Source organism: Cynocephalus volans, chromosome 12 (genome assembly GCF_027409185.1).
Source record: "Cynocephalus volans isolate mCynVol1 chromosome 12, mCynVol1.pri, whole genome shotgun sequence".
Taxonomy (NCBI): domain Eukaryota; kingdom Metazoa; phylum Chordata; class Mammalia; order Dermoptera; family Cynocephalidae; genus Cynocephalus; species Cynocephalus volans.
The window spans coordinates 55911683-55935275 of record NC_084471.1 but is presented as its reverse complement, the minus strand read 5'-3'; the positions used below and the strand labels follow the sequence as shown (position 1 = coordinate 55935275).

Below are 23593 nucleotides of genomic sequence, written 5' to 3'. Positions count from 1 at the left end.
ACAGCAAGTTTCACACACCCTGTTTCCCCAGCACCACAAGCTGACGCTAAGAACACAGTATTCCCACGCTAAAGTAGAAGAATGATAAACACCGCTCAGCTCGAAGCAGAAAGAACCCAACAGGCTCCTTTTGCCTTCAAGAACAGTGTGACCACTAAGGACACCTCAGCAAAGTAACTGAAGAAACAGTTAACTTACCCCGGGTCAAAAACCCCTGGAGTGCGACAGGTTGGCCCAGAACAGGACTGTAACATCATTAACCGATAGTTCATCTTTCCTAAAAGTTCTGGGTCTATACTTTTAGCAATGTTAGTGATTTGGTCTGGGTCTGCAGTCAGATTATAGACTTCTACAAACACCTAGAGGGTATGAAAGGATGGAGAAAAGAGCAAGGGTTATATTTGAAGAAATACTCCTGATGTGGATTATTTCTAAATGGGAAGGGAGGAAGTAGATTAAAAGCCAAGGCCCCAGAGACTATCAATATGGTTTCAAGATCCTCAAAGAGCCCGTGTATACTTGAGGCAATGGAGCATCTGTTCTGGGGGTTTACTGGCTTGGGGTCTATAGCCTCATGCTGGAAAGGGGCCCTTGCACACCCTGTGCCTTCAGGCAGTCAGGAGGGGGCAGAGGGAGAAAGCCTATTCCCTTCTGTAATTAAAGCAGAGAACAGAAGGCAGGACCCTCAAGTGGCAGGGCTTCAGAAACAAGACTTAGTAATGAAGTGGCTGAAGTTGAGAGTTAACATTTGAAGGCTTATTTTCGCCTTAGAATTGTGAGATTCAAATGAGAACAGATATGAAAGTACTCTAACCTGTGTTACATAATGTTGTTTTCTTGTTTTAGAAAGTAGTTCTAGATGTTTAACATCAACTGGGGAAGGATACATTACTAATGACTATTTCTAACATTAGACTTGTCTAATATCAGTGCTCCCCCCTCTAATCTCCACGCTCTTCTCCAGACTGGAGTCAAATGACAGGCTGGGAAGATGTTAGGTAAATTTTGCCTATAATGGCTTCAAGTAGCTGCCCTCAGACTATCGCTTATAAAGTAGTTATCAAAATGATAAACATCAGGAGGGAGGGGAACAGAAATAGTTTGAGAGAAACTTTGCTTTTGCAAAGTGCTTATGAGCAGCAAATAGGATGGGTAGTGAATCAATTTCTCGCAGATGAAACACACATGAGCATCTGCTCCATACGGTAGGATGAGGGATACCGATGGGGCAGATGGGCACATGCTGACCAACAGGATGAAACCATAGGGACTGGAGTCCATGGGAAGCTCCAGACAACCTACACTGATCGTGCCGGCCAAATAACACCTTCTTCCAAGGATGGAGCTCCTGGGCCTTTGACCCTCACTGTAATCTATTTGAGCAGCACTGGATTATGCTGTAGTGGGAAGAGGAGTTTCTGAATAAGTCAGTTGCTGTAACTTTCTAGGAAATGCCCCAATTTATTTCATTGCCATACAAGTTGAGGTGCTTCACATTTACCCTGAACTACCAGAGAAACTAACAGACCAGCCATGTATCATTCTGAAAAAGAGAACTGTGCATTTAGAGTGTGTGTTTGGGCAGTGGTGGGAGTGGAGAAAACCCCATCCAGAAACATCACAGTCAGAGAAGTGAGGAATGGCCATATGGAATTGTTTTCTTGACCAAAGGAAACCTAAGTTGAAGTACAGATAAGAAACACAACATCTTCCCTAGGGTGCATACTTGGAACTGCTCTTCTGCCACCAAGTCCAACTAACAAACCACTGGCCATAGACAAAGGGGTCGGGGAGGTACAAGCAGAAGCCCCTCTTACCTCTTGGTCGTCAAACTCACAATACTGTAAATTCCACAATGCTGACATCGTCCTCACACAAGCATAGGTGTTGTTATAAGCATCTTCACATACACAGTCTGGGAAACATTGCTGTAGAGATATTCAAAAAGTTAAATGAAGATAGTCCTTCCATAGTAACAAATACCTAGTTGCCTACAGGGGCAACCAAGTTAGTTCAAGCCAGACATGGAATATGACAGACATGAGGAAACCGTCCACAGAGAAGCCAGTAGTCAAAAATAGATGTGAGGCTTTGTTCCTTATGACGGCTGACTTGATTAAGGAATATGTGGTGGTCCCACGTGTAGGCTGTTGCCGTCCCTGCCTGCTAATGTCCTGACAGGAATCAGCTGTCCCAAGTATGGGCTGGCAAGGAGAAGAAATCAACACTCAAACGAGTTATTACTATTAGGAACTGTCATCCTAAAGAGTTGGAGAAAGAAGGTAAAATGAGCTTGGCAGAATCATTTGCAGGTAATGATTTAAAAGTATCCTTATTACCAAATGCAAGGGTACTTCAAAAAGTGTGTGGAAAAATACAATGAAAAGAGAATATGAATCTTTCCATGAACTTTTTGAAGACCCCTCCTATGACTTTAACTTATTTCTTCATGTCTTCCACAGGAATCTGTTATCCCACTTTTGGTTTTCTTTACTATATTGTAACAGTTTGGTGTTAGGAGAGCCAACTCCAAATGGAAGCCCATTTCCCATTCTCTAAAAGCAAGGCTAATGTGGCTGTGACCACCTCTGTGCCTTGCGTGGCTGCCACCAATGCAAGGCACTCATGATGGCACAGTTACAGGTGGGGACCCCATCTGTTGGATGCCACTGACAACATCTCTAATAAAAAATGATACTGCTATTGGGAGGGGTAGGAAAACAGGAAAGGGGAATTGATAAGAATCTGGGCAGACACATGCACCTGTTAAATAAACTTGAAGAATTCAAAGTGTACAGATTGATGCTAGGTCTGCAGCATTATTTTCAGGATTATCGGATTTACCTTTGTCCATCTACTAACCTCCCACACTCAAGTGACAAAGGAGAAGGACTCAAATTAAAGGTTTTCATACTTGATGCATCTAAACCAGCACCTTGCTGTGTTGTCGGTGAGAAAGCTGTCTCAGCCAATTCAAGCTACTACTCACAGATACGCCAGGACTCAGGGAAGGACAAGTTGGGTCAGTGGCGTTGCGGCCTTCTCCTTGATATTCCACCAGGACATCTGATCGCCAGGTCAAATTACTGGCACCTCTCTAGAAAGAAGAGCAACGGAGAATTCTATGAGGTATACAGACTGTGATAAAGATCACTCTACTGCTAAAGGGGCTTTGAGAGTCAAACTAATTGAACTGTTCATTCAGTAACTAAAGAGAATGACTAAAATGTATGCTTATGAAAGCTACTGAATACCATAGCTTTGAGCAGTTTGGTAGTTAGAGAGCCTTTACAAGTGATGGTCTAATGCTTTGAACATTTAATAGTTCCTTCCCAAGACTACTACTGTGAAGCAGGTCAGGAATGGAAACTGACCAAGTAGACAAGCAAGAATCAAAGTCACAGTGCATGTTGCTGAAAGTCCAGATTAGAATAAATAATACTGTTTATATGCTCTAAGAATTCTTCTAAGCTCATACTAAGAAACTTATAACCTTATAGGCACAAGGACAAGAAACAAACAAATATTAGACAGGGCTGGTGTGCTAAGGGCTATAATAGGTTCAAAGTACCTCTTGATGGTCAGAATGAGGGTACAATACATCCACTAACTCATCTGCTCTTCTCTGCACATTAGTGGTGAGGAAGGAAAGCAGCAGCAGCATTTGAAATGGGAAAGTTTAAGACAGGCACACAAATGGTGAACGGAAAAAGAATCTAGGGCTCTGAGCAAGTTTTGGATCAAAAGAACATGAATACAGGATGGAAGCAGAACACTTGGTCGTGGGGTTTCCTGAAGCAGCTTTCATACAAGCAAGCAGTGCAAAGTCATGGGGAAAGGCGGGCTGGGAGCCATACAGGAAAATGTCCTGAACATCAGGCTGCACATCTGTTTTATAAAGAACGGCAAGTGATGGGAAGCAACACATTCAAGGCTGTGCTTCAGGAAAGTCATCCCAGTAGCAGAATCTAGAGATGGAATGGAGATGTGGAGATAGGGAGATCAGATTAGAAGGTGTGCTTAAAATGGTCTACAGCCTTATTATTCAAAGCTGGTTGGGAACTTGTTTGAAATGTGCAATCTCAGGCTGTACTCTATCCCTAATGAGCCAAAATCTGTATTTTAGTAAGATTCTTGTGTGATTTACATGCACAGTAAAATTTGATTTTTTGGGGAGGGTGGAGTGGGGTGAGGGGTGGTGCACTGTCCAGTATGGGGATCTGAACCCTTGACATTGGTCTTATAACAAACTTGAGAAGCACTGCTCTAAAACAATGGTTCTCAGTGTAGTTACAAATGCAAGTTACTATCCTAATGAGGATGGGGAGCAACCTGGGTTTTACAAGTCCCACTGGCATTTCTGGTGACTGCTAATTTGAAAACCACTGCTCTAAAGAATGCTTAACCTGGGTGAGCATAGTGGGTAATGGGTGACAGCTTGTGCAAGGCCTTGAATGTTGCAGCCTCCCGGAAAGGGGGTCAGACACAGGAACCATTTCCTAACTCACTGTTCTACAATGAAACCTGAACAATCCTCTGCAGCTTAAGGTCTCAGAAATCGTGAGTCACTGGAAATTTGAGAAACCACCAGATCCTCCATAAGTACTCACACTGCCAACCCTGAGCCATGGAAGCTGGAAGTCAGGGGAACAGTTTATCTCTCAGACTGGAGTGGACTTCAGAACTCCACACTTGAGTGTCCAAGTGTCCAGAGGAGAAGAGTATCTGGGAAGTCTAACCAGTGGTTCTTGAATTTTGCCATATATTAAAATCACCAGGGGATCTTGAAAAATCCCAAGGGCCAAGTTCTATCCCATGCCAATTAATTAAATCAGAATCTCTGGGGGTGGGACCCAGGCATTAGAATTTTAGTTTACCAAGTGATTCTAATGTGTGACCACATTTGAGACTAATGGTCTGGAAGGGTTGTTAAACTTTTTCTGTAAAAGGCCAGATTTGTAAATATTTAGGATCTGTGGCTATACAGTCTCTGTTGCATGTACTCAACCGCTGTCATAGCAGGAAAGCAGACATAGGCAATACATAAGCGGATGATTGTAGCTGTATTCCAATATAACTTCACAAAACACAGGGTGGGCTAGATTTGGCCCAGATGTCATAGTTTGTCAACCCCTGGTCTATAGCAGCACTATTCAGCAGAACTCTCTGTCTCTGTTCTGACCATTTCTGCACTGTTCAATACAATGGCTACTGAGCACATGATGTGTGTGTGGCTAAGGCAACTGAGAAACTGAACTTTTCATTTTATTTTAGTTAATTTAAATAGCTACACCTGGCTATTTAACTGCTCTAATACACTGTACTTCATTGGAATAACGTGCCCAAACAGGTATAAGAAAAAGAGCCAAGTCTTAATTGGCACTTCTAGAACTGTGCAGAGAAATTAGCCATATACAGCATAATGATTTTTTACCCCTAGAGTGAGTCAAAGTTTTTTTTAATTAGAAATAAATTTAATAAAGCACACAGTGTAAGACCTGTATGAAGAAAGTTAAAAGATGTAAAATTTCTCCTAACTAATCTACAGATTCAGTGCAATTCCAACCAAAAGCTTAACATTTTTCAGGTAATCTGAAAAATTTCATGGAAGAGAGATGGCTAGGATCCCCATAAGAACAATAGGAGAGCAGTGTGCCCATACAGATAAAGACTTAATTATACAGCTTTATAAGATGAAATGATACTGGTACAGGAACGGACACATGGTGGAACAGAAAAGACAACTGGGTATCTACAGGGGAAAAAAAAAGAAACGAAACTGGATCACTGACTCATATCATACAAGAAAATCAACTCTAGATACATCAAGGACTTGTCGACAGAACTATAAAACATTTAAAAGAAAATCAAGGAGAATAGCTTTGGCCTCAAAGTTCAGAAGCATTTTTATAATTAAAACACAAAGAACATTAACTATTAAAAGGAACGACATATACATTCAACTCCCGTGTTCTCATACCTTAACACAGGGAAAAGACAAGTCACAAACAGGGAGAATATAATGGGCAAAAATACAGAGGCACTTCCCAAGGAAAGAAACACAAAAGGCATAAATGAAAAATGGTTCACTGATCAATAACACAATTAAAAAACAGGCAAAGGATCTAAATAGATATTTCTCCAAAGATGATAAAATGGCAAATAAACACATGACAAGATGCTCAACATCATTAGTCATCAGGAAAATGCAAAACAGAACCACAATGAGATACTACTTCACACCCACTATAACATAATAATATAAAGATAGGTACCAGCAAGCGTCAGAGAGGATGTGGAGAAACTGGAACCCTTGGACACTGCTGGTGGAAATATATAAAATGGTGCAGCTGATTTGGTAAAAAGCCTGGCAGTTCCTCAAAAGGTTAAACATAAAGTTATCATATGACCCAGCAATTTCTACTCCTAGGTATATACCCAGGAGAACTGAAACCATATGTTTGTACAAAAACTTGTAGACAAATGTTCACAGCAGCATTATTCATAATAGTCCCCAAGTCCATCTGATGAATGGATAAAATGTGGTATATCCATACAATGGAATACTATTGGCATTAAAAAGGGATGAAGTACTGATAGAAGTTACAACATAGATGATCCTTGAAAACATCATGCTCAGTGAAAGAAGCCAGTCACAAGAGGCCACACGTTATTTGATTTGATTTCTATGAAATGTTCAGAACAGACAAATCTATAGAGACAAAGCAGATTAGTGGTTACCTGAGGCTGGGAGAAGCAGCAATGGAAGAGGGACTAATATAATGTGTTTGGGGGTTTCTTTTTGGGGTGATGAAAATGCTCTAAAATTAGATTATGGTCATGGCTACACAACTCTGAATATACCAAAAACTACTGAATTGTACACTTTAAATTAGTGAAGCATACAGTATGTGAATTAAACTGTTAAAAATGATTAACTTCATTAGTAAACAAATAAATGCACAGTAAGACCAAATACCATTTTTCACCCACTAGATTGGCAAAAATTAAGTTGTTTGACAGTTTCATACACAGCAAAGGGAATTTCCATACACTGATGATGGGAAGGTAAATTGACACAACCATTTAATAAAATAACTTGTTAATATCTGTAGAAACGAACATATGTAGTTCCAATAACCTTGGAGAATACACGCACATTCACTGGAAGACATGTACAAGACACTGTTCATAAAAGAAAACTAGAACACAAGTGTCCACTGACTGCAAGAAAACAATTAAGTTATGATGCATTTTCTCAATGGAATATCAGGCAGCTGTGAACAGTATAGATCAATCTTGGAAACAGTGCTGAATTGGAAAATGCCCCTGATTACATCCAGTAGGATATCATTTTTAAAGCTGAAAGAAAGGTCAAAACTAGGTATGCTGTTTAGGGAACAAGATAACTACAAAAAAAAAAAAAAAAAAAAGAAAGGCAAGAGAATCATAACCATGAAATTCAGGAAAGTGATCACTCCCATAGGCCAGGCAAACAATGGAATGGAGAGAAACGTGGGTAAATGCACTGGTTTTGATAATATTTGAATTCTTAAATGGGATGGTGGATTCATGAGTATTTCTTGTGTTTCATAACTCATGTGACTATGTATTCTCTTGTATGAATCATATACTACCTAATTGTAACAGACTGAGACACATCAATGAGTAAGAGTCACCTATAATTTTATAACTCAGAGAGAGCTACCATAAATAACTAAAACATTTTAGTGTTGATCCTTCCAAACTTTTCTATGCTTAAACATATTCACATACATTTAATGGGAAAGAGATGTGGTTGTGAAAAGTCCTTTTTTCCCTATGGTACGTGGTAGACATCTTTCCAAGTCAATGCATACAGATCTACATCATTTAGTGTTGGCTTAATACTCTACTGTTTAATTGTGCCACAATTTAACCAACTCCCTACTGGATATTTAGGTTTTCAGTTTTCTTCTATTAGTACTACATGTACATTTTTATACATAGCTCTGTGCAGTGTGACCCATGTAGTAGGTAGTCAAATATTTCCTGCATAAATTTTGATGGAATTGCTAAAATGTACGTATTCTGAAGTGGTATGTGTTGTTAAAGTAGTCTTCTCATAGGTTATACTGATTACACTTTAATGAATAGTGTCTGAATAGTTTCCAATTTCTCAGAATTCTGCAAATACTAGGTATTAATCTTTTAAATCTGTGCCGGTTTGCAGGTGATAAAGGCCTCTCCTCAGTTAAGTATTTCTTTGCTCAACAGTGAAGTAATTTTTTTGCATTTACAGGGCTGGCTGGTTAGCTCAGTTGGTCAGAGCGCAGCCTTATAACACTAATGTCAAAGGTTTGGATCCGCATACAGGCCAGCCACCAAAAAAAAAAAAAGAAGCTGCATTTACTTTGGCCATTTCTAATCCTTCTGTGAGTTGATTAGTCTTTTTCTTTTTTTTTTTGCCCATTTTTCTACTGGGATATTCATCTTTGTTTTCTAAGAACTTATATATTAGGACTAATTACCCTTTTTCACATATGTTTCACAAATATTTTCCCAATTCGTCACCTGTCTTAACTTTTTTTATGATGGGTTTTCTAAGGGGAGAGGGAAAGAGGGGAGAACACAGAACTCTAAAGTTTATATGTGGTCCAATCAGTCTTTTAGAAAACTCCTTGCCACATGATCAGAGACAAATGTTATTCTCTGTCCCCCAAATTTAATAGCTTATTTAAGACTTAAATTTTTAGGTTTTTACATAACCTGAAATTTATTTCAGAGTTCTGGCTCAGGCTTGATTGAAGGCTTTTATACTCACCAAAATGGGCAATAAGGACATCCCATCCATCTGTGTCTTATTCAGGCTATAGCCAGCGATGTCCAAAATAGTAGGACCCAAGTCAATGTTGGCAACGAGCATCTATAATAAGGAAAAAACAATCAAGAACACAATCGGTAGTTTTCCTTTTCCATCTAGACTAAAGCGCACTTCTCCCAACCTACTCATGACAGCACTCACATTAGGTTATACAGCCCATACTTACTCTGGTCCTACAGTTTCATATATTCAAATATTAATAACTTAAAAAAAAAAGCCTGTAAGACTTGTAATATATTCCCCTGGGAAGTTATATATTTATTTCACCCATACTATTATTAACCAAAACATTTTTTAAAAATTCCTTTGGGATTGCCTTGACTCTTATGAATCATGAGAAAAACACTGGGCTAATGGTGCTATACAAAGTGTCTTCCAACTTGGTTATTCAGACTAGTTCACTAAATTTGGCTTCAAAGAGACTCCTAACTTTTTAAAAGCCTCAACGTTGAATACCTCTATCAGTTTTCTGCCCCCTAAATTTAATAGCTTTATTAAAAAGGTTACTCCATTTTATAGTTTCTCAATGTGATAACATTGCTAAAAAACATTTGTATTTTTTTCTGCAGACTTTGTAGGCAGCAGAATACTTATCCCAACAGTGAATCAATAAAAGTTACCTTAAAGAGCACAAAACTTAAGATGTTTTTAAACAAACATATTAGAAATTAAAGACATGGTCCTGCATTTATATTTTGCCGTATTTTCTCAGTTCATTATACTATTTTTCTTCTGTATACAATAACTCTCCTGGGCCTAAACCAGCACAGTCCAATATAAATATAATGGGGGTTGCATAATTTAAAATTGTCTAATAACCACATTAAAGTAAAAAGAAACAGGTGAAATTCATATTTTATTTGACCCAATATAACAAAAATATTATTATTTCAACAGGTAAACAATCCAAAAAATGAGATTTTACATTTTTGTTTTTGAACTAAGTCTTTGAAATCTGGTATTTTACATATTTCAGTTTGAACTATCCACATTTCAAGGGCTCAACAGCCACTGTGGCCGATGGCTACTGTAGTGGACAGTGCAGGCCTCAACAGAACCTAAGTGCAGGCCTAGAAGTCGCTGGGTCACATGCTAGAAAAAGTCTTAGAGTAGTGAAGACAATCCAACAAGGAAACAAAGGGGAAGTGAGAAAAAGTGGGAACTAAAGTTTACTGAGCATTCTGTGCCAAGTATTGAACGTTTATTCTCATGTGTTCCTTCCCCATTTTACAGATGAAGAAATGAAATATAAAAAGTAACTGGAACAAAATTAATAGCTTGGAATTGCATAAGCTACCATTTACTGAAAGGAAATAACAGTCTTCAAAATTGTTGGAAAAACTTAGATCATCTTGGGAGAGGCCAACCAGTGAGATTTAAAGAAAAAAAAAAATCAAGTAATCCTGTAACCCTGCCACTTTTAATTTAAAAACAAAACCAAAAGAACAGACATAAAAGGCAAAAAAAAAAAAAAAAAAAAAAAAATCTTCAGAGCATTGTTCGCCAGTGGTCATGTTTCCTGATAGCCAGAATGGCTCTTGGAGGGCAGTGACATATATCCTGGCTCTGAATCAATTAGTGTGTCTCCACAGCTGTCAGCAATTGCCATTCAGTGGCAGACAATTCAGGGGAAAGGCTACCCATATGTTACTAAGAAAAAAACACCCATCAAAACCATGTCTCTAGGGATTATACAAGACCCACTGTTATAGATAACTTTCCTAGTTCCAAGTCCCCAGGGCAAACTGAACAGCTTGGAATACAGTCATTGAGAGTGGGTATGAATATGGAATAAATCATGGGAGGAAAGGAGAGACAGACACCATCTCCAGAGAGGCCCATAACATGAATGAAGTGAAGCCAGCTCCACAAGTACTACTAACCAAGGCAGTTTTATAAGAAAAGAAAAAGGGTAAACATCAAAATGAAATCCAGAGATATAACATGGTGATGGCCAGTCTCACCAAAAATCGTCCTAAGAGCCATCAGCTGTATGATGGGAGGCTCTTTCTAATGGCGCTTTGCTCTATGGAGAAGAAGCTCTGTAAGTTCCAGTATAAATCAAGAGTCACTGAGATTCAGCACAAGTACCATAAACGCACATCATTCCAGGACTTCCAGATATCTACAATTATCACATCTTCCCTAAACATGATGAATGAATTCTCTTCTAGGGTTTTGTTTGACTAAGAAGCGGACAGTCTCAAAATTAGCATACTATGTCAGAAAATGGGAGACTTCCGTGAACACCGAGTGTAAGTAAAGAATTCAAGAGAGAATTATACCTACATCTCTGGTTTTTATACAACTAAGAATTAGAATGTATTCTATGGACCCATCATGGTAATGACTCTTGAAATATTAGTGTTTCAAGTTCCTTGAATGGTACTGCTTTTATCACATGGTCTTTAAGTACAAACTTAAAGATTCATTTATAGATTGGAACTGAAAAAGCTTTGACAAGACCAAGGGTAAATTATTTCACAAATCAGTCTCTCAGTTTGAGACTATTCTTAGGATTTAAATATTAGACATTCTGAGGAAATAAAAGCCCCTAGAAAACACAGGAGCATGAATTCAAGGGATATCATATGTTGAATCTGCATATTTTCAGTTCTGGAAAAATGGCAGTGCTGCATAATTATTAAAAAGAACAAGAAGGCAACAGGATCTCAGGAAAATACATCAGGTTTCCAAATAGATACTTAAGCCCTGATGTTAAAGAATTCATGTAGGGCTATCAAAGCAAAGACTCAAAGTGCACCAGAATCCACTTAGTGAAAAGCACTGTAACTGCATGAGAAAGCAGAGAATCCCCCAAATCTTGTGCTGCTTCAGCTTGATTTGTCCCCCAGCCCCAGCTTCCCTAACAAGGAAGAAGCCAGGGTATCACCTAGTCACGCTTGAGGATTGAGATTTAACAACCTCCCAATTTCACAACTAGGGAAACCGAGGCTTATTTTGTCCAAAGTCTTAAAGCCAATGGGTGGTTGTCTTGACTCCAAGTTCAGTTCTGTTTCCCCTGGACCACTCCATGTCATTCTAGTTTTCCTACTAACTGTTGCCTTTCTAAAAACCCCTTTGAAGAGCTTCTATGACCAAATCTAAAGCTAGATTAATTTCCAGCCAGAGGAAAAAACTACAGCCAATGCTTGGTTTCCACACATAAGATCCACCCCTGCTCTTCCAAATAGCTGGCACATCCCTAAGTCCACTGGTCAGTTAACGCATGCTGCTTTGGCTGTAAGGCTGCTGACAGCTCAGCTCACAGCCCTGTGCCACTTGCACAGAATGGCTGGCACTCAGACAACTGTGTTGCCAGCACATGATGTGTCACTCCCTGTCTCTGGGGCATTTCATACTTCCCAAACTACATCTGTTAGTGCAGTAGTGTAAAAAAACACAGATTGTCAGGACAGTTAATTTTCAGTCCTAGTTCTGCCATGTACTATGTGACTGTGGCAAAATCCACTCACCAATGTGGATGTCCCACAATGTATGTTAAGGGCCGAGTATCCTAAGTTTAGTAGTTCCTCTATTCTAGGACACCCTAGAGTAAAAAAGAAACTGAACAAGCTGTGATAAGTGTGAGGCTGGCTGGGAACATGTAAGGATGGGCATCTATCCCATGTGAGGACAGGAGCCTGAGGTGACTTCCCAGAGGGGAGCCTGAAAGGACAACTGCATTGGCCAGGTGAAGGAGGTATCAGGTTGGCATTCCAGACAGGAGGAGGAGTCCATTGTACAAAGGCCAGGTGGTGAGAGTTCCCTTAGGAAATGAAAGCAGTTCAGTAAAACTGCTACCTTCCATCCCTCTAACAAGCCTAGCTTATTCCTCCATTTGTGTCCCCACATATACTGTTCTGCTCCGAATGCTCTTCCCACAGACCTCTGCTTGACTGAATCCTTCTCAACCCCCAGGAGTCTGCTCAAACGCCTCAGAGGCTTTCACTGACGAGTGCAGCTAAAGCAACTGGCTCCCCCCAACACATGGATTTAAGAACTGATCTTCCCTGATTGCTCCTGGCAGTATCCAGGGCTTCTGGTGTACTTTGCCAGCACAAGATCTGTAATAAACACTTGTTGACTGAACTAATGAAATGGTTAAGTACATGGACTCTGGACACAGACTGCTGGAGTTCAAATGCAGGGCTCTGCTACTTTTTAGCTACGTGATCTTGGGCAAACCACTCAACTTCTGTATCTCACTTTTCTCATCTGTAAAAGAGGGATAGTAGTACCTGTATCTCCTAAGGGTAAGATTAAATGAGATGATTCAGGTAATACACTTAGAACAGCACCTGTCACAGACTAAACACTCAATAAATGTTAGATATTATTGTTGAAATGGCTTCTTAGGAACCAGGCTTCATTTAGATTGCTTAGAGAAGGTGCAGTTTCTGACTTTAACATTTAGACGGAACTGTTAATTTGAAAGAAAGAAAGTTTGTTTCATGGGGAGATGGCTGACACATTTCACTATGTTCTCATTCAGTCTCCTTCCCCTCACTGGTTATATCTGGTCCTAGTATCTCCGCTTCTCGGAAATGCACATGGCTACTGACATGGTCTCAATCAGCTACACGTGCCAATCTCAAAACAATTTTAAGATTTAATGGTCTTCCAAACTTGCCTATCTTCTTTGAAAGAAGAGGCCTTTAGAGGGCACTGAAATTTGTAGCGGAAAGTGATTGGCTATAGGATTGTGGGTCTTAACATAAAACAATAATGCAAAAGACAATTATGAAGGCCATTTTACCTTTCCAAGAGAATTTTAACAGAATTCCATCAAGAGCATTGTAAAAAGAAATAAGTGAAAGGTAGACATTTAAAAAACTAAATAAGCCCCAAACTAAACTATAGTACGCAATATACCCACTTTGAAACCCATTTTGTAATTTTTAGCTTAAATTATGTGTCTGCTCACTTTCTCTGGTCTTAACAGAGCTGGGACTAAGATTGTGACATCAGGAAGGAGAGACGTCATAACTGGTAGAGCCTATCAATTCTTGTCTCCTGAGTGTTGGAGGAAAGTGTTTTGGATCAAGGTGCCCATGATCTCTAGGAACAAAGTGCCTCAGTATTAAGTACCAAGTTTGGAAAAAGACATTGAAATCAAGTGGAAATGGCAACAGAAGAATGTGGTATACTATGACAGTCTAGGAGAGAGAACTGGGAAAGCAGAAAAGCATTAGCAAGGAAGAGTCCCTCACAGGGAAAGGCTAATTTTCAGAAGACACGTTTTCCATAGTCTTACTCTCAAAGTGAGCTCAGACCAGCAGCAGATTTCACCTGGGAGCTGGTCAGAAACGGAGATCAGAATCTGCATTTCAACAAGGTGCTCAGGGATTCACACACAGAGCAAAGCCAGAGGAGCTATGCTCTACAGGAAAGTGTGCTCCCCACGAGGCTGCCTCGCAGGATCACCAGTAAACTTAACCAAGTGTGTCAATCAGAATAGATTTGGATGCCACCTATGCACATACTGTTTTTCTTCTTCACAATTTCAGAGGGCAATTATGATGAGCACCCTCTGTTGACAGTCACTGCTCCCCGACAAAGTAAAGATTTAATCTCAAAAGAGAAAGGAAAGCTTTGCATGCTGATGTGACATACGTATAGGGGGTAAATACAGTCAATGAGGGTGGTGGGGAGTTTAAAAAAAAAAAGGAGTTACTGTTTCCAAGGCTTATATTATAAATACACTTTCCAAGACCTTATGCTGATCAGCCTTCATTCTCATGGGAAGAGAAACCTAACTAGTCTTCTCTCAGGAGGAACAGCCTTTTCTCAGGCAAGTGCCTGCCTACTGTACACATCAGCTTGCCGGGCACCTACCTTGCTTGTCTGATTTGGTTTGATCCCAGGCCCTCGAACCAACAGTGGAACTTTGATATCAAACTCATACAGCTGTCTTTTGTCTATTGGCAAAGAAAACTGTCCTGAAAACAAAACACACAGGGTAAAGATAGAGCCAAGACAGAAGCATTGCTCATACTTTCATTTATTTAATTAACGGCAAAAACTTAAACAACTTTGTTCTACTAATTCTGGTGTTTTAATAGAAAGCTTAAATTTGCCTCTTAATACTATAAAGTGGGAAAAACAATGAGCTCATCTTTAAATAAATGACTAGAAGGGACCCTCTGATCTATGATAGGACAAATTGAGCAAAAATAATAACTGGAAAGTACTGAAACACAAATACATAAAAATTTGTGCATGATACTCAACCCGATCACAACTGAATGAGGTTACTTCAAAAACTGCCAAATAAAGGAACAAAAACATTTATTCTGCCTTTCCTGAATGAACTGCATTTTAAGATAACCAAATAATCGATTAAAGGAACTTCTTCTGAGGAATTCCAGCTAATAAATGCAAAAGGATGGACAGAATTATGAAGTCCACGTTTCCAATATCTGAGGAAATAATGGATTTAAGCAACAATCATCAAGGAAAGCTTAAACAGCAGAAAAGTTCACAGGAAGGGCTCAGTCTGAAACCACCAAGAGCCATCGGTCAAACCTAGCATCTCCAAAGTGGGGCAGTCATACTCCATGGTGTATGAAGAAAACATTGATAAAGGTGAAACTAAGAGGCAAAACAAAGGGAAGAACCATGGGACTCATTCCAACAGGGTGGAAGTCTTTAGATGGTTATTAAAAAAAATAGGATGAATAAAATGAAAATTGATGGGATTAAAGCAAAGGTCTTAATACAACACTACTGAAAGCTGGACAGATCAAAGGGAGCCCGTGCTGGTCCTCCAACATTTAAGGAGTTCCAAACAAGTTTGTTGTATTTACCCTACTTTGAAGGAGTTTGAAAAGTCAGAAAGACTTCAAAGAGAAATCTGATCTAAAATTGCCTGGGGCAGTAGTCAGGCAGGTTATTCAAGATAAACACTGACAAACCAGCAAGGGTCCCTTGGCTCAACTCCCTGCTGGGGACCCAAAGCCTTTTGCACAAGGAGAAGAAACTTTTCTTGGGCTCCTTGACACAGAAGCCCAGTGCATCATGATTCCAAAACCTGTTGATAAAGTCCTAACAGAAGCTACAGTTAGGAAAATAAGGGTTGATGAAATTAAACATTCATAGGAGAGAGTTGGTATATTTGAACTGGCTTCAAGTGAAGCGGCTGCAACTTTTACTCGATTGTGTTATGCGGATGGACACTGTATCTGATGGGGGAATGTTTCCCCTACCTAGCACTTACTGACAGAAGGCATATAAATCTACCCTTCTAGCAATATTAATTGGACATGCTAAATGGGAACCAGTAAGATTGCCTGAGCCCACACAGTGTAGAGTAGAAGCTGGAGTGCTGGTATGGACAAATTATCCGTGTGACAGCCCTTTGCAGCAATGACTACTGACACTCTGGACTAGAGAATTTAAGTGGTTTACACAGGATCATGTGACCTGCAGAATGTAAGAAGGAGATACGAACAGGGACCCTCATTTTCCCTTGGACTAACTCAGGAACTATGTGAGGAGCTACTGGATTCTACAGGGCCCTATAAACAGCTCTTTACTTACTGCCTGAGAGCTGCTGAGTTTACGGGTGTGGCAAGTCCAAGATGAATGGACAACATCATATTTGGAAGGATGCCACTCAGATCAAAGAAGGTAAAAACAAATCAGCTTGATGGGCTGAACTGCATGCTGAAGAACTGAACAGCCCTATGTTTGGGTTTTTACTGACTCATGGACAGTGGCTAATGGTGTGGCCATATGGTCAGGCAGAAGGGCAAGGGATACCTGGCCTATTAACAGGATGCCCATGTGGGGAACAACCCTACGGAAGTTTGAGGGGCACAAGAAAGTAGAACATGTTAATACCCATCAGAAGAGCCCCCTTCCAGGTTGGGAAGGTGACTGGAGCCACCAAGTGGACTTTCTGGTGTGCTCCCTTGAGGTGGTCACCTGGGTTCATGGAATGAGTAGAAATGGAGGTGCACCAGTGCGGAGGTGGGCTGAATCTAGACATGTTCCTTTTACACCCTCTCAGGTATATCATACCAGTAAGAACTGCCAGAGAAAGACACAGACACTGCTGCTGATGGCTATGAGGCAGATTCCCTGGTGGGAAGGCCCTGAACATAGCTGGCTAGTAAGACTGATGCTGGTGTTGACAAATGGATGTTGACAGGAATAGACACTGGTTCCGGACTGGACTTTGCCAACCCAGTGGAAGATACAAATGCTCAGAGTGCTACAGAAAAGCCAGAACAGAAGATATGCATATTTGGACAACCAACTATCATATCTTCAGACCAATGTCCAGCAATGGGCAGAGATCTCCTCCTCAGAGCAATAGTTTGATAGAGAAGTAGAACGGGCATTAAGACACTGGCAGTCTAAAACGGGGAGATGAAAGCATGGAGGGCTGGCTTGCACACCTTCACACGCATGTGCTTAGTCAACATGAGTGGGACTAAAGGAATGTCCCCACGAGATGTTTCTGTTTGCTGCTGGATCTGGCGAAGAGGGAGTGGGAAAGGATGCTGGTATGACAATGCAATCCTTGCCAAGTGAGGAGTACACTGGTATGATAGCTTTTTTCCCCCCATATCACTGTTTTTTGTTTTTTTTTTCTTTTCTACCTGATGCAGTGGTTCTAGGACCATGTCTCCCAACTACGATACAAGTGCTGGAAGCAAGGATGATTTGTAAGCAAGAAACTGTAATGATGTTTTTAAACCATATGTCAGAATTCCTAAGGGCCCTATTTGAAGACCAGCAGGTGGACTGATATTGTGAAAATATACATTTGGTCCTCAGCCCTGTTTCCCAGCACACAACTCCTAAAATCCTTAGAATCTCCACAGTGCTGTCTTTTTGTATGCTAATGAGTTGATTAATGTCTCAAATGCCCTAAGTAAATTCAGGATAGGAGCTGGTCACATGAAAGACCAATGCAGGACTTTCAGTCCCACCCCCCCAACCTCCAGGGAGGGTGGAGGGACTGAAGATTAAGTTGATCACCAATGGCCAGTGATTTAGTCAATCATGTCTCCATAACAACCCAGAGGGACAGGGTTCAGAGAGTTGCCAGACAGTTGAACTCGAACATGTGCAGGTTCCTGGAGGGTGGTGCACTTGGGGAGGGCATGGAAGCTCCACACTCCTTCCCTGTACACCTTGCCCTACGCATCTCTTCATCTGTATCCTTTGTAATATCCTTTATAATAAATTTTTTTATGAAAAAAAAAATTTTGCAATATCTGAGGGAATAATGGATTTAAGCAACTATTATCAATGGAAGCTTCAACAGCAGATTTATGGAAGGGCTCAGGCTGGAGCCACCAGAGCCACTGATCAACACTAGCATCCCCAGGGTGGGGCAGCCAGACACCACAGGCCTTGTGACTCTATGCTAAAGCCAGCACACAGCAGCACCACCCAGGAAGCATTCTAGCCTGAAAATGCGAATCTCTATCAAGTCCCTAGATGTAATTCCCAATCTATATAGGAAATGCTGAGTAAACATGGACAAGTTAAGGCACATCAGGACAGCAATTAGCCACGCTGAAAATGTGAGACATTCTAAAGGAGAAAAGACCCACTTTTCCAAGTAAATAAGTGGCAAATGACAGATTTTGGAGACATAAAAACTAAGGGTATAGCGTGTAGACTTTGGATCTTGATACATAATAAACTAGTCAGATGCACAATCACAAACTAATCAGTTGACATTTGGAATCACATAATGTCTGGAAGTAGCTTCAAAACCTTCTAGCAAAAAAAGAATAACATGAGGAGGGCAGAAAGAATGAAAAAAGACTGGCCACATGCAGCTGAAAATCTGAATTGGATAATGGTGGTTATTTTAATAGTCTCTACTTTGAGTGTTTAAGATATTCACAATACATTAAATGCCTAATCCGTCTGGTCCTAGGCAAGGAAGCCTCAGGTTAATTCCATCCAAGTGGAAATTTATAGATGTGGAAAGAAGAAAACATTTGTTTTTGACAATAGAAGGTCCAAGTAGAAAGGATGAAACTCAAGGACACAGAGCTGACTCATACTGTAGTTCTGAAAAAATAAAAAACTAATTCCATGATTTAACAAAAGAGAGTTTTTTCCCCCAAGACAACCTTCTCTTGGTCTTGTCTAGAATGTCTTACCCCTACTCTCTAAGTTCCCCTTATCCTTCAAAATCAAGTTCAATTTCTTACCTCTTCCATAAAGTCTGCCTCCAACCCATTAAGCTCACTCTCTGTCCCTGCTCCAAGCCTGGTCTCTCCATGTGAGAATCACGTGGCCCCCTAACCAGAGAGGTCCTGAGGGCATGACTCTCCCTCTGGCATGTCCATAGTGGTAAAAAAGACTAGAACTCCTTGTCAAAGCTACTCCCCGAGTGAAAAAGGAAAGACATATTCTCAAAAATCACAGGAGTACCTGCCTACTGCCTCTTACCTGTGTGATAACCATTATCTGAAGTGTAAAAGATGTAAGTGTTGTTGAGCTCCCCAGTAAACTCCAATCTCTTGACCAGTTTCTCCACGAGGTCATCAACTGAGAGTAGAGTTTGCCACCTGGATGTGAACAGAGGGTGAAAATGGGATTTCAGGGGTAATATCTAAGATATCACTATCTTGCCGAAAAAGGTAAAAACAAAGACATCCCCTACCCAGTAATAAAAATCCTAAAACTGCTCTTCCCAAAAGCTCTAATCCCAAATCTCCATTCCCCAGACCTCTCCCACTGCAAAAAACAGATGAGAAAAATTCCAGAACATAATTCATTCTTTCCAATGTTAACTGTTTCCAAAGAAAAACTAGGCTTTTCATAACCAGTTAGCTTTACTTTATATTGCCACTGGTGATGAGAGTAGGCAATTAGACGGAAAAGATGTCAATTCAGGATTGATTACTATTTTTTTTTTTAAAAAAGATTCCAAACAGTTTAATGTAATTACAAGACAAAGTGTGATAGTATTTTTACACATATACAATATGTATATGAATTTACATATTTTAATTACATATTTGAATTAATTTAAGTTGTTTCACCTCAGAGACTGAAAAAATTCACAAAAAGAAACTGTAACAAGCTATACCATACATAGTTCACCACAACAGGACCCTCCTTCTAATAGGCCTGTGCAACAACAGTGTTTAATGGTCCACCCATGGGGTCATCAAACTATGGCCCATGGGCCAAAGCTTGCCAGCTATCTCTATAAAGTTTTATTGGAACGCAGACAGGCTCATTCATTTACATATTATCTAGGGCTGCTTTTGTGCTACTTCCAGCAGAGTTGGGTTGTTGTGACAGAGAATAATATGGCCTGCAAGCTATAATATTTACTATCTGGCCCTTTATAGAAAAAGTTTGCTGACTCCTGCTCTAAGCCAAATACTCCCTGAGAGAAAATAATGTTTTTAAAATAATTGACTTAAAAGAATTTCTTGAAAATTCCAAACAGCAAAGGCAAATATTTTGCTGTAGTTCAATTCTTTGGGTCTTTTATCAAATATTTGGGCTGATCTCTTACCAAGTGACCTTTTCTTCAAACAGGAAAAAAAAAAAAAAATTCTACCAAATGGTTCCAGTTTGCAATATTCTTTAACAAGTCCTAGAAATGGATTGTTTAATGAGTCCTGGGGTTCAGAGGCTTTGTTACACATCTTTATGTAAAGGAATCTCTGCCTGCTTCGGAGGCAGCAGATGCCCCAAAGCATCTCTCCAACTAATTTCTGTTTCAAACATAAAAGCATGGTGCAGCCTCCTGTTCATGAGCTGATTTGGAGGGTCCTCAAAACCACTCATATTGAGAACGTAGAAGCAGCTCTTACCTTTTCCTAAACGCATTATCTAAAAACTGCACTGAAGAATTAGTCATTGGAGTCTTGGCTTGCCTAATTAACCAGTGCTTGTTCTAAAATTTAGAAGAAAAAAATGTTAACAACAAGTTACCATAGTCAAACTATTATATTACTACAGTAGACAATAAAAAGGATCATTTCATGATTTAGCAAAAAGGAACTGGAACCTGTTTAAGCAACTTCAAACCTTCTCTCCCTTTCCCTGTGCTTCTAAAACAGAAATTTCTGCCACTCATTCTTCAGCTTCCCAACACCTCCCACATCCAAAAAGGCCTTGGCTCCTTTGTTAGCAGCATTAATAAGAGATTTTAAGGAATGTCATTGGGAAACTACTGGCAAAAATGAGATTACATTTACAACTTTGATCCTATGCTCTCAGTCTACTACCATTACAAATGGGTAAATATTAACTTTACCTTCCTCTAAGTTTTTCCTATAAATCATCATTCCACCACTCTTTATTTTTCTATCCAAGATATTAATCACATCTAGATGGGATTATGAAAATCCCATCACAGCAATTTCCTAAAACTTCAAGTCCAAATCTGTCTGGAGAATCCTTCCCATTTAAATAAAAAAAGTCATATTTTTAAAAACAAAAACATTCTCATACACCATTAATTTTCTCCTCTCTATTCATAAAACCTCAAACCACTACCTCCCAAACTATGTTCCCTCAAAGTGTTCTTTAGTTAATGAGTTTGAAAAATGCTATATGGCATATCCTCCTGCTGGAAATTCACACTAGACCATGAATAATTCTGAGAAGTCCAGTAGCAGAGTGACTTATTTAACCCAAAGTTTCCAAACTTACTAGTCATGTGAACTTCTACTGGAACACAAATTGAGAATGGCTCTCCAGTTTAAAACCCAGCTTCACTTGGCTTTAAGATCATATTTAACAAGCACATGCCCACAACGTGCCAGGCAGTGTGCTCAATGCTTCTGTGTACTCTAATTCATACAGTAGTAACATGAGGGATCAGGATCTCTTACTTTAGATGGAAAAATAAAGTTAAGCATCTTGCTCAAGGTCAGATCACTTAGCTAGAATGTGGTAGCGCTGGGTCTGACTTCAAGTCTCATTCTTTCTACAACCTTACAAGAAATAACAATTTCTAGATAACAGGCCTGGGCAGTGGAGACCTTCTGCCTTTGAACCAGGGAACTGCCTCTATACCCTGTGCCAAGGGACGTGTAAGTAACTGGCACATGAAGCAAATATTTGGGTAATTGTGGCCTTTAATCATGTCCCCTGCTCTCGCTCATTTCCCCATTCAACTTCCCTTCACAGTCACATTGCTCTGTGCTGCTCCTCTTCTTCCTATGCCTCAGGCTAGTGAGGGCCACTCAGTGGAGGCTGCTGCAGGCCCAGCTCAGTCCCCAGGGATGTGTCTCAGCCACTGCCAGAAGGGAGGTGAGCCAGCAGAGAGGTTACCAGGAGAGATTGAGTGGTACTACTATCATCAGAAAAGATGGCATTTCCTTCCATTCCTTGTGGACTTTCCAGGTGCTAAATGGGTGTGTGGCAGGAAGCTCATCTGTACTTGTGAAACAAGTTTATACTATCTGTACTAGAGACAGGTGCAATTGCATCTAAAAGATCATGAAGAAAAACCCACAGCATGGCTCAAAGGCTTCCTGACAAGTATATTAAACAGTTTATCATACTGAGTATGGTTTAATTCAAGGATTAGGGGAAGATACCGTTCCATGGATGTTGAAGTTCTTGTTTCTTGGTGCAAAGACGTTCTGGAAAGTCTTCTGGTATTGAGGTGCGGCTGTCCAAGGTGAATGAGGTGCTGGAGTGGAGATCATCATGAAGAAGGGCTCAGAGTTGGATTTGTAGTCCAGAAAGTCCAAGGAGACATTAGCCTGACACATACAAACACTTGTCATCTCCTACCCTATCCAGTAGTTGAGTACTTAATAGATAAATGTCCTCTGGTGAACAGAGAGTACAGGGTCATGTTAGCTTTTAACCAATCTGAGCAAGTGATGTATGTCATAGTCATTTGCAAGCATGTTGGAACAAATATATTTGGTTTTCAGGCAATAATTAAAAATTGAAGAGCATAATTAAGATCTTGATGATTTTACATGACCTAGAAATTATTATGCCTCCCATAAGGAAAGAAATAGTAGTCTGACAATTTTAATATTAACTGACATTCATGCAGCTTAGAGTATATACATTTGATGCCTTAAAGAAGGTAAAGGAGAGTCAACCTAATCCAGAACAGTGGGAAAGGTGGATAAAGTTACCTTAACCTTATGAAAATATTAAGAGTAAATATCATAAATTATGGCAGCTGAAGTAGCTAAGCTAAATGGATAATATTAAATCCACATACATCATACCAGGCCTTTAATTCATATGGACTTAAGATTTTTCACTTGCTTATAAGAAGATTTTTAATGAAAATGACAGCACCCTACATACAAACTGTTTTTCATTATTCTAGTTGATCTGCATCTTCATTTATTCCCAACACTAACTCAAAAGATACTGACTGTATCTTTTTCTTATCATACTCCCACTCACCTACTTTGCTCCAACCCTGTCAACTTCCTTGTGGTTTCTCAAATATGCCAGGTACACTCCTGCCTTAGGGCCCTCGTACTTATTGTTTCCTCTGCTTGTGGCACTCTTTCCCCTGATCTGTATGGCTCACTGTCACCTCCTTCAGGTTTCTGCTTGAATGTTACCTAAGTAACCCCCATACCCTGTCTTATTTCTCTAACTGATCATCATCTAATAAGGCAACAAATGAGTGTATACATATATGTGGCATGCATAAAACCTGCCACCAGAAAGTTACCTTCCACAGAATCAGGAACTTTGCTTCATTTACTGCTGAACACCAACTATAATTGGTGCTGAACTATTCGA

At 40.0% G+C, this 23593-nt stretch overlaps 1 protein-coding gene across 1 annotated transcript in view; it reads right to left on the bottom strand.

Moving 5' to 3' along the window:
- The window catches only part of GNS (glucosamine (N-acetyl)-6-sulfatase), a 39864-nt gene that overhangs the window by 5263 nt on the left and 11008 nt on the right, over nt 1-23593 (bottom strand). The window contains exons 6-13 of the mRNA XM_063075957.1: nt 22408-22575; nt 20671-20753; nt 19289-19407; nt 14702-14805; nt 8804-8905; nt 2990-3097; nt 1818-1928; nt 199-359 (exon numbers count right to left, since the gene is read on the bottom strand). Coding sequence (XP_062932027.1) covers nt 199-359; nt 1818-1928; nt 2990-3097; nt 8804-8905; nt 14702-14805; nt 19289-19407; nt 20671-20753; nt 22408-22575 — 956 coding nt within the window. The remainder of the gene's footprint in view (nt 1-198; nt 360-1817; nt 1929-2989; nt 3098-8803; nt 8906-14701; nt 14806-19288; nt 19408-20670; nt 20754-22407; nt 22576-23593) is intronic.